The 15,065-nt window shown below is 48.7% G+C and overlaps 2 protein-coding genes across 4 annotated transcripts in view; one reads left to right on the top strand and one right to left on the bottom strand.

Annotated features, from left to right (window-relative positions):
• LOC138637455 (uncharacterized) overlaps positions 1-10,384 on the bottom strand; it is a 43,708-nt gene extending 33,324 nt beyond the window's left edge. Inside the window, exons 1-3 of one of the 3 annotated variants that reach the window (XM_069726160.1) lie at positions 10,103-10,384; positions 4,297-4,480; positions 3,829-3,923 (exon numbers count right to left, since the gene is read on the bottom strand). In XM_069726160.1, coding sequence (XP_069582261.1) covers positions 3,829-3,923; positions 4,297-4,440 — 239 coding nt within the window. In that variant the 5' untranslated portion in view covers positions 4,441-4,480; positions 10,103-10,384. The remainder of the gene's footprint in view (positions 1-3,828; positions 3,924-4,296; positions 4,481-10,102) is intronic. The other 2 variants (XM_069726159.1, XM_069726162.1) reach the window with 2 other exon arrangements.
• Positions 10,385-10,455: 71 nt separating this feature from the next.
• The window catches only part of HDAC2 (histone deacetylase 2), an 85,078-nt gene continuing 80,468 nt past the window's right edge, over positions 10,456-15,065 (top strand). The window contains exon 1 of the mRNA XM_069726158.1: positions 10,456-10,804. Coding sequence (XP_069582259.1) covers positions 10,753-10,804 — 52 coding nt within the window. The 5' untranslated portion in view covers positions 10,456-10,752. The remainder of the gene's footprint in view (positions 10,805-15,065) is intronic.

Here is a 15,065-nt window from a genome sequence, read left to right as displayed (position 1 = left end):
AGTGTGTGATGGCTGCCAATCATAAAAATCCGCTAAAAAACACGCTATAAATGTTAAATCACCCCCCCTCCCCCTCTTCATCACCCCCTTAGGGAAAAATAAAAATTTTTTAAAAATGTATTTATTTCCATTTTCCCATTAGGGTTAGGGCTAGGGCTACAGTTTGGGTTGGGGCTAAAGTTACAGTTAGGGTTTAGATTACATTTACGGTTGGGAATAGGGTTGGGATTAGGGTTAGGGGTGTGTCAGGGTTAGGGGTGTGGTTAGGGTTACTGTTGGGATTAGGGTTAAGGGTGTGTTTGGATTAGGGTTTCAGCTATAATTGGGGGGTTTCCACTGTTTAGGCACATCAGGGGCTCTCCAAACGCGACATGGCGTCCGATCTCAATTCCAGCCAATTCTGCGTTGAAAAAGTAAAACAGTGCTCCTTCACTTCCGAGCTCTCCCGTGTGCCCAAACAGGGGTTTACCACAACATATGGGGTATCAGCGTACTCAAGACACATTGGACAACAACTTTTGGGGTCCTATTTCTCCTGTTACCCTTGAGAAAATACAAAACTGGGGGCTAGAAAATAATTTTTGTGGGAAATAAAAAGAAATTTTATTTTCACGGCTCTGCGTTATAAACTGTAGTGAAACACTTGGGGGTTCAAAGCACTCACAACACACCTAGATGAGTTCCTTAGGGGGTCTACTTTCCAAAATGGTGTCACTTGTGGGGGGTTTCAATGTTTAGGCACATCAGTGGCTCTCCAAACGCAACATGGCGTCCCATCTCAATTCCAGTCAATTTTGCATTGAAAAGTCAAACGGCGCTCCTTCCCTTCCGAGCTCTGCCATGAGCCCAAGCAGTGGTTTACCCCCACATATGGGGTATCAACGTACTCCGGACAAATTGTACAACAACGTTTGGGGTCCATTTTCTCCTGTTACCTTTGGTAAAATAAAACAAATTGGAGCTGAAGTAAATTTTTTGTGAAAAAAAAGTTAAATGTTCATTTTTATTTAAACATTCTAAAAATTCCTGTGAAACACCTGAAGGGTTAATAAACTTCTTGAATGTGGTTTTGAGCACCTTGAGGGGTGCAGTTTTTAGAATGGTGTCACATTTGGGTATTTTTTTTTTTATCATGTAGACCCCTCAAAATGACTTCAAATGAGATGTGGTCCATAAAAAAAAAAAATGGTGTTGTAAAAATGAGAAATTGCTGGTCAACTTTTAACCCTTATAACTCCCTAACAAAAAATAAAAAATTTGGTTCCAAAATTGTGCTGATGTAAAGTAGACATGTGGGAAATGTTACTTATTAAGTATTTTGTGACATATCTCTGTGACTTAATTGCATAAAAATTCAAAGTTGGAAAAATGCGAAATTTTCAAAATTTTTCGCCAAATTTCCATTTTCTTCATAAATAAACGCAGGTAATATCAAATAAATTTTACCACTATCATGAAGTATAATATGTCAGAATCACCGGGATCCGTTGAAGCGTTCCAGAGTTATAACCTCAAAGGGACAGTGGTCAGAAGTGTAAAAATTGGCCTTGTCATTAAGGTGCAAACCACCCTTGGGGTAAAGGGGTTGATTTTTAAAAGGAATTGAGCAGACCTTAATTTTCGAAGAAACGTCACGGCTCCACATCTTGAGCCAAAGGGCTCTTCGGGCAGAATTAGATTGGACTAAGGATCTGGCCGCAATCCTTATAGACTCCATGGCGGCGTCTGCTAGAAAAGCAGAAGTTTTTTGGAGCATGGGAAGAGTCCAATAGTTCCCCAATCGAAGTACTCTGAGAAATATGTTTCTCCAGCTCATCCATCCATCGAGAGAGGGCTCTTGCGACACAGGCAGCAGCAATATTGGATTTTAACCCTGAGGTGGATGCTTCCCATGACTTCTTCAATAAACTTTCCATTTTTCTAACGGATCCCTCAGCTGAGAGGAGTCCTCAAAGGGGAGCGAAGTTTTCTTTGCTACTCTCGCTACCTGTGTGTCGACTTTTGGCACATCCCATGAAGGAGAACCCGCTTCTAAGGGAAACCGGTGTTTCATTTCAGAGGGGCTGATTAGGCGTTTCTCCGGGAGCTCCCACTCCTGAGATATTAAATCTAGGATGTTTTTATGCACCGGGAACCCCATCTGCCTCTCCGACTTCAATCCTCCAAACATTTCGTCCTGTATAGATTGGGGAACAGACTCCTTCTGTAACCCCATTGTGTTACGTACAGCCATTACAAGCTCATCAATATAATCAGAGGAGAAAAAACATTTTCTCGATTCCGCAAATTTAGAAGTCGAAGGTTCACCCCATCTCTCCGAAGAGGATGAATATGAGTGATCAGACTCAGAGTCAAAGTCCTCTATTTATATCTTCCTTTTCTTAGGAGATGGACCCTGCAAAGGAGGTGGAGGAGGATTGAAGACGGCTAAAGAGGATTGGGAAGGCTGTTCGGCTCTGACAACTTTGTCCGTGCACCCCTGACACAGCTTCTCCTATAGAGAGGGAAGCTTCAGATTGCGCATTTTGACGACTTTTTGACTGGGATTTTCTGGGCAGACTTTTCTCCCTGAAAGAGAGGGAGAGTGGAGTAAGGAAGCAGGAGGGCCCCTACTACCCCAGGCTTGGACCCACCCAGCGACAGACTTACTGGAGCTGAGGCAGCGCTGGGCTCTGCAGATGCAGGGCAGGAAGCACCATCCATTTTGACAGGGATCAGCCTTACCTGGAGGTGTCTTCAGGCCGGTTTATATAGAAACTAAACCCAGCCCCCAGCGCAGATCAAAGAAGTTCCCCTCCCCCTCCCTGGGTCCCAGAGCAGGCCTCCACGTGGAACAGCATGCTCTCTGCGGCGTCGGGGATTCAGAGGCCGTAGGAGGCTGAAAACCAGGAAGTGGGAGCATTCCACCAGAGAAGTGCCGTACCGGAAGTGACGCGCGGCAGCGGTGATGTTACGGACGCCGAACACCGCAGCAGAGGAGGAGGAAACCGGCGGTGAGCTCACGGAGGCCAATATAGACACACGCCCACAGAAGCAGGATGACCTGACACCACAACAATAGGAGCCCTTAAAGGGACCACACTTCTTATTTTTCACACTATCTAGAAAACGCAGTTTGAGAAAGACCCGAGGCAGGGTCGAAACGTTACTACTCCGTTTATACTGTGTGTGTGTGTGTGTGTGTGTGTGTGTGTGTGTGTGTGTGTGTGTGTGTGTGTGTGTGTGTGTGTGTGTGTGTGTGTGTGTGTGTGTATGAAAATTTTGTCTCAACACATGTGAATAAATACATCACATTTTTTACAAAGATATACCATAAGAGTGCGGCTGATTTTTCTATATTGGACTTGTTGTTGGGTTTTTCCCCAAGTACAGCCAGCACCAACCTAAGATAGCTGAGTGCGCTCCTTTTTTCTTAATAGCTCATGGAGGCCAACGCTGGGGATCACTGGCCCGCTTTACCCCCCACGGGGGCGCAGGTGGGCCAGGAAGGTCCTGAATCACGGGGAGACGGGAGCAGCAGGAATGAGGAGGAAGGCAGAGCCCACAACCACCACTGCCCAGCAGGAAAAAACAGGTACACTGCAGTCGCCGGCCACGCAGCATACGAAACCTCTCCGTGCCCCATGGGGGACAGGAAACACACTGGCGAATAGGAGGTAGGAGGGGCCTTTTAACCTCTTGTGCTTCCTGTCCCCCATTAGGGAATGGAGACATCATCCTATGCTGTCATGGAAGGTGACTAGAGAAACAAGCTTTCCCCTTTGTAGCTTTAATATATGTTAAATACAGGACCCAAGTTCTCACATTTAAAAGGCTTTTTCACCTTACCTGCGAAGATCTGCATATAACATGGCAAAATGACCCTTCTCTTGTTTCATTCTGATTTCTGGATGAATCCACATGCGCTTCTGCCTAGACGCCTCCTATAGATACATAATATATGAGATTACCAAAATATGTACACTTCTAGGTTCTGGATCCAACACCAAAATATTCACCTAACTAGCAGAGCTGGTGCAAATCAATTGGCAAGTTCCATTCCATCAACCATGACAGTGGGCTGTGGCTGCATGAGGGGGAAGTGTATCACCTCATACCTGCCAACGTCCGTGGCTTTTCTTCTGACTAGGTGGCCTGCCCAGATGTCAACATTGAATTGTGACAAGTGACATTACACCAGGACAGCTGATCAATAGGAGAGCCATGGACGCCAGCAGCTAAGAGCTGGTAATCCCACTCTAATGCATCGGCCACAGACCACTGCGGAGCGGGCACCAAATGTGGTCCTAAACTTACTTGTCTCCTCAGTTTTCTTCTCCTTGCCAGTAATACTAGAAGTGCCATATGTGCTGAGGGAAGTCTTACTGGAGGCAGCGGAATATTTCCAGTATCCTCTGCACTGACAGGATTTCCATTAGCGGGATTCCCATTCGATTCCATCTCCAGTATAGGTGAACAACTCTGCAAACAGCCTAATATCCTACAAGAGTTAGAAGGATTTTATCATTGAAGAAACTGACATTACTGAGGCAAGTGCTTTTCATAAAGAAAAAAAAACCAAAACATAAAAACGCCTTTGTTACAGCAAAAGATACTACTATATATGTTAGAATATGGGTACATTTTGAAAATTCAATGATTTTTTACCAATAAAGTTGAGATTTTATTTTCATTTAAAAAATGTATATACAAGTTTGTAGAAGAACTGACTTTTGCAACTAAATCGAAGAAATTCGTATTGTCATTATGACCGAGTCCGAGAGATCTCTAGACTTCATTATCTGCCGCTCAGGATCCAGTCAGACAACTGTGGAGCTTCACATTGAGATGGTGTACTCTCCCCTGAACCTCCTGCCTCTCTGGAAGGAGATGGGATCTTCTATGGCCAACCTTTTTAGTAAGGGAAACCAATTCCTTCTGGGCCAAAAAGGTAATATGATCACCTTAGCATGATCCTCATGCATCTTCCTCAGCACTGCTGGGATTAGAGGAAATGGGGGGAAAGAATACGCCAGTTCCATGTCCCATTTTTGAGATATTGCGCCTACTCCTGTTGGCCCATCTCCCTGATGGAGTGAAAAAACGTTTTTTCCCTGTAGCGAACAGGTCCACCTGGGGGGTACCCCATTGGCCTACTATGTGACTGCATTCTTCCCAGTTCAGCTCCCATTCTGACTGTTGAATTGTCTTCTGGCTGAGAAAGTCTGCTACCACATTCTGAGACCCTTTCAGAGGCACTGCGGTCACCAATAGCACAGTTTCCTCTGCCCAAAGGAAGATCGTCCATGCTACTGCCTGCAAAAGGTGGTGTCTTAGACCAGGGGTCCCCAACTCCAGTCCTCAAGGCCCACCAACATGTCATGTTTTCAGGATTTCCTTAGTCTTGCCCAGGTAATAATTGCATCACCTGTGCAAAGCAAAGGAAATCCTGAAAACATGACCTGTTGGTGGGCCTTGAGGACTGGAGTTGGGGACCCCTGTCTTAGACCACCTTGATGTTTTAGGAAGGCCACTGTAGTAATATTTTCTGACAGAATCCTAATGTGCCTGTTCTTTAGACTTGGCCCACATCACTTTAGCGTTTCCCAGACCACCTAAAGCTCTCGGAGGTTGGATGATCTGGGAGGATCTGATCATCAGGTACCCCATATGCAGTGATCCTGCACCTAGGCCCTCCAGCCACTGCTGTCTGTGGTGATCAATATAAATGAGGACCGTCTCCACATTATCCCCTTTTTTAGGTCTTTTTGCCCCCTCTGCGTGGTTGTTTGTAGGGTTTTGTGTTGACCGCAAAGCAATCTTTCCTATCTTCGGTCTGTTCAGTAAGTTGGGCCTCACTTTGCTAAATCTATTTCATCTCTGCGTTTGTATTTTCATCTCAACTCACAGTCATTATATGTGGGGGGCTGCCTTTTCCTTTGGGGTATTTCTCTGAGGCAAGGTAGGCTTATTTTTCTTTCTTAGGGCTAGCTAGTTTCTCAGGCTGTGCTCGAGGCGCATAGGACTGGTCAGGAGCGCTCCACGGCTACCTTTAGTGTGGTTGGATAGGATTAGGGATTGCGGTCAGCAGAGTTCCCACGTCTCAGAGCTCGTCCTATGTTTTTGGTAATTGTCAGGTCACTTTGTGTGCTCTGAACTTCAAGGTCCATTGTGGTTCTGAATATCCTGTTCATAACACCTAACCCTGAATTTAGCCCCAACCCCAACACTAAATTTAGCCCCAACCCTAGCCCTAACCCTAACCGCTCTTCTCCTGCCGCCCGGCAGATGGCGACAGATGGCGGGCGCACTGCGCATGCGCCCGCCATTTTCTTTTGCCAAGAAGACCAGGAGGAGCAGCAGGAGGATCCAGGGACACCGGTAAGTATAACAGGGTCCCCGAATCCCCCTATTTCTCTGATGTGCGATCACATCAGAGGACAGAATTACACTTTGATTTTTTTTTTTTTTTGCGGTTGCCGGTAAACAGTTAATTACCGGCGATCGCAAAACAGGGGTCGATAAAACCGACCCCGATCATGTTCTTTGGGGTCTCGGCTACCCCCGGCAGCCGAGACCCCAAAGATTCTCCCGGTGCCGGCTGGCGGGCGCACTGCGCATGCGCCCGCCATTTTGAAGATGGCGGCGCCCACCGGGAGCCACGAGGAGCACCGGGGGAGACAGGTAAGTATCGGGGGGCTACCTGGGACCCCTTTTCTCTGTCCTCTGATGTGCGATCACATCGGAGGACAGAGAAATTAAAAAGAAAATCACTTTTTTTTTTGTGATCGCCGGTAAACGGTTAATTACCGGCGATCGCAAATGCGGGGTCGGTAAAAAAACCCCTGAATCATGTTCTCTGGGGTCTCGGCTACCCCCGGCAGCCGAGACCCCGGAGAAAATCCGACTCTGGGGGGCGCTATTTACTTTTTCCACAGCGCCGTTAATTAAGTACCCTTAGCGGCCGCCGTTAAAAGGCATATCGGCGGTCGCTAAGGGTTTAAGCTATATGCACACGTTGCAGATTTCCTGCAGATCTGCAGCTCTTTTTTCCGTGCAGAAACGCTGCAGTTCCGCAAGTGATTTACAGTACATTGTAAATCAATGGCAAAAAAAAATGCTGTGCTGATGGTGCGGAAAAATCTGCACGGAAAACGCAGCAGATTCAAAAAAGGACCATGTCACTTCTTTGTGCAGATCTGCTGTGTTCCTGGGCCCATTCCATAATAGGAAAACGCAGGGGTAAAAAAAAAAAAAAAAAGGAAGAAATCTGCACAAAAATCTGCAATGTGTGCACATACCAAAAAAAGGCGCAGCTTTCGACCTACGTTTTCTGCCAAGAAATGCAGAATCTGCACAGAAAATTCCACAGTCAAATCTGTAACGTGTGCACATAGCCGAACAGTCCTGCTCATTAGTATGGAAGCACATGATTTACCACCTGTGATTGTCAGTGCCCATGTGACCTGAATTAGCCAATGAATGATTAGTTATGGTTGTGGTTAGAACTGGGGGGAGGGTTCCACTGTTTAGGCACATCAGGGGGTCTCCAAATGCAACATGGTATCCGCCATTGATTACAGCCAATTTTGTGGTCAAAAAGTCAAACGGCGCTCCCTCCCTTCTGAGCCGTGCATGCGCCCAAACAGTGGTTTTCCCCCACATATGGGGTATCTGCATTCTCAGGAGAAATTGCAAAACAAATTTTGTGGTCCATTTTCTCCAGTTACCCTTGTGAAAATAAAAAAGTTTCGGTCTTAAACTAAATTCTTTGTGAAAAAAGTAAAATGTTCATTTTTTCCTTTCTCATTGCTTCAGTTCTTGTGAAGCACCTGAAGGGTTAATAAACTTCTTGAATGTGGTTTTGTGCACCTCGAGGGGTGCAGTTTATAGAATGGTGTCACTTTTGGGTATTTTCTGACCCTCCAAAGTCATTTCAAATGTGATGTGCTCCATAAAAAAAAAAAAAAAAATGGTTTGTCAATTTTGTTGGAAAAATGAGAAATCGCTGGTCAACTTTTAACCCTTTTAAGTTCCTAACAAAAAAAAAAGTTATATATATATATATATATATATATATATATTTACAAAATTGTGCTGATGTAAAGTAGACATGTGGGAAACGTTATTTATTAACTATTTTGTGTGACATATCTCTCTGATTTAAGGGCATAACAATTAAAAGTTTGAAAATTGCAACATTTTGGCCAAATTTCCATTTTTTTCATAAACAAGTCATATTGAAGAAATTTTAAACACTAACATGAAGGACAATACGTCATAAAAAAAAAAACAAATCTCAGAATCACCGGGATCCATTGAAGCGTTCCATTGTTATTACCTTATAAAGTGACACTGGTCAGAATGTAAAAATTGGCCCGGGCATTAAGGGTTAAAATAGAAAAACTACTGTGCAGCCGCAACTGCATGTGACAGGATGGGGTGACCTGATGGGCGACATAATGAAGACAGGAGGCAGGGATTTCTGGCAAGCACCGCACACCCCAGAGCCTGGAAGAGGTCATTAACATAAAATCTGCATTTCTCCACACCTAGACCGCAGCTGAGGCATACAGGTAAGGCTGGTTTAGCCATTCTATTACCTGTATGCCCATAGTAAGGGTATGTGTCCACTTTCAGGATGGCCGGCGGTATCGTCGGAGCGGCTTTGCCGCTCTGCGCTAAGCCCCGCCCCCTTTCTGGGACGCGATGATGCCGGATGTGTTCACAGCACACACCCGGGATCATCGCTCCCCACCATAGCGCCATGTGCTATATCTTGCGGCGACGCAGCGTCGCCGCAAGATATACGGACATGCTGCGATCTGAAGAGACGCGCAGCATGTCCGGAGTCGCAGGGCCGCCGCGTGCGTGTTACCACACATAGTGAAGACGGGATTTCATTCAATCCCCTCCACTATGCTGTAACATCTGCACGGTGCGTGTCTGACGCTGCGGCTCTATGCAGCGTCAGACACGCAGCGTTTCCTGCACGTGGAAACATACCCTAATAGTTCCTTCAAAGACAAGTCCAGCAATCCGCTAACATGGATAGTCTGATTTTCTGTTACTAAGAAATCAATGTTTAATTTTATATGCAAATGAGGCTGAAGAGCTATGGTGGATCTGAAGCCTCTGTCACTCCAGCTCTACTCCTCCCCTGCACAGATTCCTCCTTCTTTGCCTAGTGTTACACAGCATGGAGGAGAGGTGGTGCTGGGTGACGAGTAGAGCTGGAGTGACAGAGGCTTTAGATCTACTACAGCTAATTGCATATCAATTCAAACACTGATTTCTCAGTAAGAAAGGAAAGGCTTGGCCATGAAAAAGTAAATCTAAAATCAATGTCACCGGAGTGGCTTTCATGGGCCTAATCCACAGCACATCGGGTTCAGTGGCAGCCGAATGCCGGATTTCGGTTTCTCATTACTGGTACATGCCTGCACCTTCTACTGAGGCAGATTAACCTCTTAGATGAGGGGTCATGCAGGTGGGAGGGCGCAGAAATGATGTAGCACCGAGTGGCGGGACTTAATCTGAACAGTCATCCTGTGCACCCGGAGGATCGCAGAAAAACGTTCCCCATCCCCGCTCTATCACATTGACAGAGAATAAGTTAGCTTGGGTAGTTCCCAAACAGCACGCACCCCACCGCGTCTCTAGCATTGTGCGCGCAGTGGTGCGGATGATGGCAGCGGAGTAGAAGCAGCCACCGGCTGAGCTATGGCCACAGCCACTTTATGTAGGGGCAGAGAGTCCGATTCCTGGGCTGTGGCTACAATCAGTGTTTTATCTGCAGGAGATTATCAGTGCAGGACAAGATGCCTTAGTCCACCCAGATCCCCAGCACTGACTGACAGTATAGCGCACACAGAAAGCTGCTAATCAGGGGTGTGGGCCACCTCTAAGTCTATCACTACTGCTGCACCCAGTGACACATGGCTGGAATCAGGGTCTCTGCCCCTACATTCTGCTGCTCTCAGGTCAGTCTGCTGACGGATTCCCTGTGCAGTACTCCATGGCGGGAGCAGTATGTACCGGCCCCCTACAGGTATAGCCGGCTCCAGCGCCCTCACCGGGAGGCCATTACCCCGCTTACTGCCCACAGTGACCCCAGCGTTACCAGCACACCCGCTGCTCCCGGTACGTACACAGCCGCGCAGCCAAATCCTGAAGAAAGCCTCTGCTACTTCCAGCCAAAGCAAGGAGAAGTCTGTACTATTTCCCGCTACGTCCAGGGGTGGCAACCAAAAGAAAAACCTCCGAAGAGTCAGACTAGTAAGAAGCAAAGGCTTCAATCCTTCCGGCCGCAATCCCCCTATTAGATGCGGCCCTTTGGTTTCTCCCTTACGGCAACGCCGCGCCTTTTACGTGCCCTAGTGTGGTTGATGTTTTGAGGCGGTTCAGCTCCTCCCACAGTCAGGAGAAAGACACGCCCCAATATAGGCTGATCAGGGAGTCTCTCCTGCTAGGCACGCCCACCTCGTGTCACCCCCGCCCACTTATTGCATCTTTCCTTGCTCTTCACAATCTGGCTGGTCACGCCTTCTCTCTCTGTAGGTCCTCCCATCAACTCTTACCTTACCTGGCTCCTCCCACCGCTGTCTGCACCGTGTCTGTCTATGTGTGTCTGTGCGCGTTCCCGGCCGAGCGGGAAATTCTCATTGATCCCCGAATAACGGGTAGTTGTGGGTGAGAGTGCGGGTCGCGGGGAAGCCGGCCTGTCCCGAGCATCGGCGGCTCCTAGTGTCAGCAGCCTACGCGCAGGACTCCATGGCGTACAGTCAGGGGGGCGGAAAGAAGAAGGTCTGCTACTACTATGATGGTAAGAGAGCGCCCGGTGCCGGGCAGCGTCCCCGCGGAGGCCTCCTCCTGGACCCCAGGCTTTGTGTGCCGCCTACCACAGGTGACAGGTTGGAGATGCTGGCACTGGGCCTGGGCTAAAGTGTGAGGCCTCCGGGAGGACGTGCGGCCAGCTCCATCTCCAGACTACCGAGAGCCGAGATGTGTGCTGCTGTGCACGGTGTGTGTGTGCTGCTGTGCACGGTGTGTGTGTGTGTGCTGCTGTGCACGGTGTGTGTGTGTGTGCTGCTGTGCACGGTGTGTGTGTGTGTCTGTGCTGCTGTGCACGGTGTGTGTGTGTGCTGCTGTGCACGGTGTGTGTGTGTGTCTGTGCTGCTGTGCACGGTGTGTGTGTGTGCTGCTGTGCACGGTGTGTGTGTGCTGCTGTGCACGGTGTGTGTGTGTGCTGCTGTGCACGGTGTGTGTGTGTGTGTGCTGCTGTGCACGGTGTGTGTGTGTGCTGTGCACGGTGTGTGTGTGTGTCTGTGCTGCTGTGCACGGTGTGTGTGTGTGTGTGTCTGTGCTGCTGTGCACGGTGTGTGTGTGTGTGTCTGTGCTGCTGTGCACGGTGTGTGTGTGTGTCTGTGCTGCTGTGCACGGTGTGTGTGTGTGTGTGTCTGTGCTGCTGTGCACGGTGTGTGTGTGTGTGTGTCTGTGCTGCTGTGCACGGTGTGTGTGTGTGCTGTGCACGGTGTGTGTGTGTGTGTGTGTGTGCTGCTGTGCACGGTGTGTGTGTGTGTGTGTGCTGCTGTGCACGGTGTGTGTGTGTGCTGTGCACGGTGTGTGTGTGTCTGTGCTGCTGTGCACGGTGTGTGTGTGTGTCTGTGCTGCTGTGCACGGTGTGTGTGTGTGTGTGTCTGTGCTGCTGTGCACGGTGTGTGTGTGTGTGCTGCTGTGCACGGTGTGTGTGTGTGTGCTGCTGTGCACGGTGTGTGTGTGTGTGTGTGCTGCTGTGCACGGTGTGTGTGTGTGCTGCTGTGCACGGTGTGTGTGTGTGTCTGTGCTGCTGTGCACGGTGTGTGTGTGTGTGTCTGTGCTGCTGTGCACGGTGTGTGTGTGTGTGTCTGTGCTGCTGTGCACGGTGTGTGTGTGTGTCTGTGCTGCTGTGCACGGTGTGTGTGTGTGTCTGTGCTGCTGTGCACGGTGTGTGTGTGTGTGTCTGTGCTGCTGTGCACGGTGTGTGTGTGTGTGTGTCTGTGCTGCTGTGCACGGTGTGTGTGTGTGTGTGTCTGTGCTGCTGTGCACGGTGTGTGTGTGTGTGTCTGTGCTGCTGTGCACGGTGTGTGTGTGTGTGTCTGTGCTGCTGTGCACGGTGTGTGTGTGTGTGTCTGTGCTGCTGTGCACGGTGTGTGTGTGTCTGTGCTGCTGTGCACGGTGTGTGTGTGTGTGTCTGTGCTGCTGTGCACGGTGTGTGTGTGTGTGTGTCTGTGCTGCTGTGCACGGTGTGTGTGTGTGTCTGTGCTGCTGTGCACGGTGTGTGTGTGTGTGTCTGTGCTGCTGTGCACGGTGTGTGTGTGTGTGTCTGTGCTGCTGTGCACGGTGTGTGTGTGTCTGTGCTGCTGTGCACGGTGTGTGTGTGTGTCTGTGCTGCTGTGCACGGTGTGTGTGTCTGGCGGTTGGCGGTCCATCCGATTGGTTTCGCGGGTCCGGCGCCTCCCATTTTCTTCTGATCGCCGCCCTCCTGCTTCTTCATGGCTCCCCGGCATCGCGCTCTGATGACACAGTAAAGTGCTGCAGACGCTGGGCCTCTCTGACCTCTCCCAACACCTGCGCACTGCGGAGCAGATAAGTTCGCCTGCGCAGGAGCGCGATGCCGGGGAGCCATGAAGCAGCAGGAGGGAGGCGATCATAAGCAGATGGGAGGTGCCGGACCTGAGCCGCTCACCGTACCGCCCCTCCCTCCTGAGTGTAATCTAACTCTGAGCTGGTGACGGGGTCACTGTAACCTCATTATTGAAGACTGGCTCTTCTGGTCTGTGCGGTGTTCTGGCATGCGCGAGCACTGACTTAAGTGGGCCAACCTATGGCAAAATATGTAAATCTCTGAACATTTTATTGCATCCGTGAAGCCCCACCCACGGCCACACCTCTGCCGCTCAGCTCCGCCTACGTCCGCATGCGGCCTGCGTACTTATCTTTAACATTAGGTACGCAGGTTGTGCGGATGCCTCCGAATGCGTCGTTTTGACGATGCGGCGACCCGCGTCAAACACAGCTGGTTGGAATTTATTTTTTTCTCTGCATCGTCAAAACGACGCATGCGGAGACATCCGTATACATCCGCGTGACCTGCGTACCTAATGTTAAAGATAGGGTATGCAGGCCACATGCAGACGTAGGTGGAGGTGCGGCCGTGGGCGGCGCTTCACGGAGGAAGTCCGCAGCTCAGCAAAACGCTAGTGTGAAACTAGCCTAAGCCCATCACATCCTTTTATATGTATGGTGGGGCCAATCATTGCAGTCTGATTTCCCACCTACAAAGAATGGAGAGGTCTGTAATTTTTATCGTAGGTACACTTCAACTGTGAGAGGCAGAATCTAAAGATAAAAAGCAAAGAATCACATTGTATGACTTTCTAAATAGTTAAATTGCATGAAATAAGTGTTTGATTACCTAACCAGCAAGAATTCTGGCTCTCACAGCCTGTTAGTTTTTCTTTAAGAAGCCCTCCTACTCTGCACTCAATACCTGTAGTAATTGCAAATATTTGAACTTGTTACCTGTATAAAACACACCTGTCCACAGACTCAATTAATCACACTCCAACCTATCCACCATGGCCAAGACCAAAGAGCTGTCTAAGGACACCAGGGACAAAATTGTAGACCTGCAGAAGGCTGGGGTGGTCTACAGGACAATAGGCAAGCAGCTTGGTGAGAAGGCAACAACTGTTGGCACAGTTATTAGAAAATGGAAGAAATGCAAGATGACTGTGAATCTTCCTCAGTCTGGGGCTCCATGCCAGATGTCGCCTTGTGGGGTAAGGATGATTCTGATAAAGGTAAAGAATCAGCCCAGAACTACATGGAAGGACCTGGTCAATGGCCTGAAGAGAGCAGGGACCACAGTCTCAAACATTACAGTTAGTAACCCACTATGCCTTCATAGGAGGCATGGCATGCCTCCTACTCATGCCAGAACATGTCCAGGCCCATTTGAGTTCACCAGTGACCTTCTGGATGATCCAGAGGCGGCATGGGAGAAGGTCATGTGGTCAGATGAGACCAACATAGAACTTTTTGGTATCAACTCCACTTGCTGTGTTTGAAGGAAGGAGGAGGAGTACAACCCCAAGAACACCGTCCCAACCGTGAAGCATGGGTGGGTAAAACATCATACATTTGGGGGTGCTTTTCTGCACCATATTGTAGGGAGGATGAACGGGGTCATGTATCACAAGATTTTGGCCTACAACCTCCTCTCAGTAATAGCATTGAAGATGGGTCGTGGCTGGGTCTTCCAGCATGACAATGACCCAAAACACATAGCAGGGCATCTAAAGAGTGGTCCGTAAGAAGCATTTCAAGGTCCTGGAGTGGCCTAGCCGGTTTGCAGAACTGAACCCAATAGAAAATCTTTGGAGGGAACTGAAACTCAATGTTGTCCAGCAACAGCCCCGAAGCCTGAAAGATCAGAAGATCTGTATGGAGGAGTGGGCCCAAATCCCTGCTGCAGTGTGTGCAAACTTGGTCAAGAACTACAAGAAACATCTGACCTCAATTGCAAACAAAGGTTTCTGTACTAAATATTAAGCTCTGTTTTTTTTTATTTAATCAATATTTCATGCAATAAAATGCAAATTAATTATGTAAAAATCATACAATGTGATTTTCTGGACTTTTTTGTGTGGATTCTGTCCCCCCCCCCCCCCCCCCCCCCCCGGATGTGTAATGTCAGCTTGACACAGTTTTTATACAGGCATCCCCTGTCCACATGGGCACGGGGAGACACGGGGAGTGAGAGTGGCTCTTGTAACTGCCAGCGTGGCACAACACTTGCTCACAACCCTGACAGGCTGAGAAATGAGCCCCAATGGGGACAGTGCCAATAATGTATGTAAAGCGCTGTGGAATTAATGGCGCTATATAAATGAGTACAATAAGCTACCACCAGTGAATCAGAGCCTTGCCAGCCAGGTAAGACTGCGAAGAGTTCCTCGTTAGATATAAGCCCGGTCCGTTAATGGTATTATATCGGGCCAGAGACCAACCCAGTAGCATGTGATGTTAAACCGAGAACACTG

Source organism: Ranitomeya imitator, chromosome 5 (genome assembly GCF_032444005.1).
Source record: "Ranitomeya imitator isolate aRanImi1 chromosome 5, aRanImi1.pri, whole genome shotgun sequence".
Lineage (NCBI taxonomy): Eukaryota > Metazoa > Chordata > Amphibia > Anura > Dendrobatidae > Ranitomeya > Ranitomeya imitator.
Note: the sequence above shows the minus strand (reverse complement) of the source record. Positions and strands in the feature narration are given on the sequence as shown.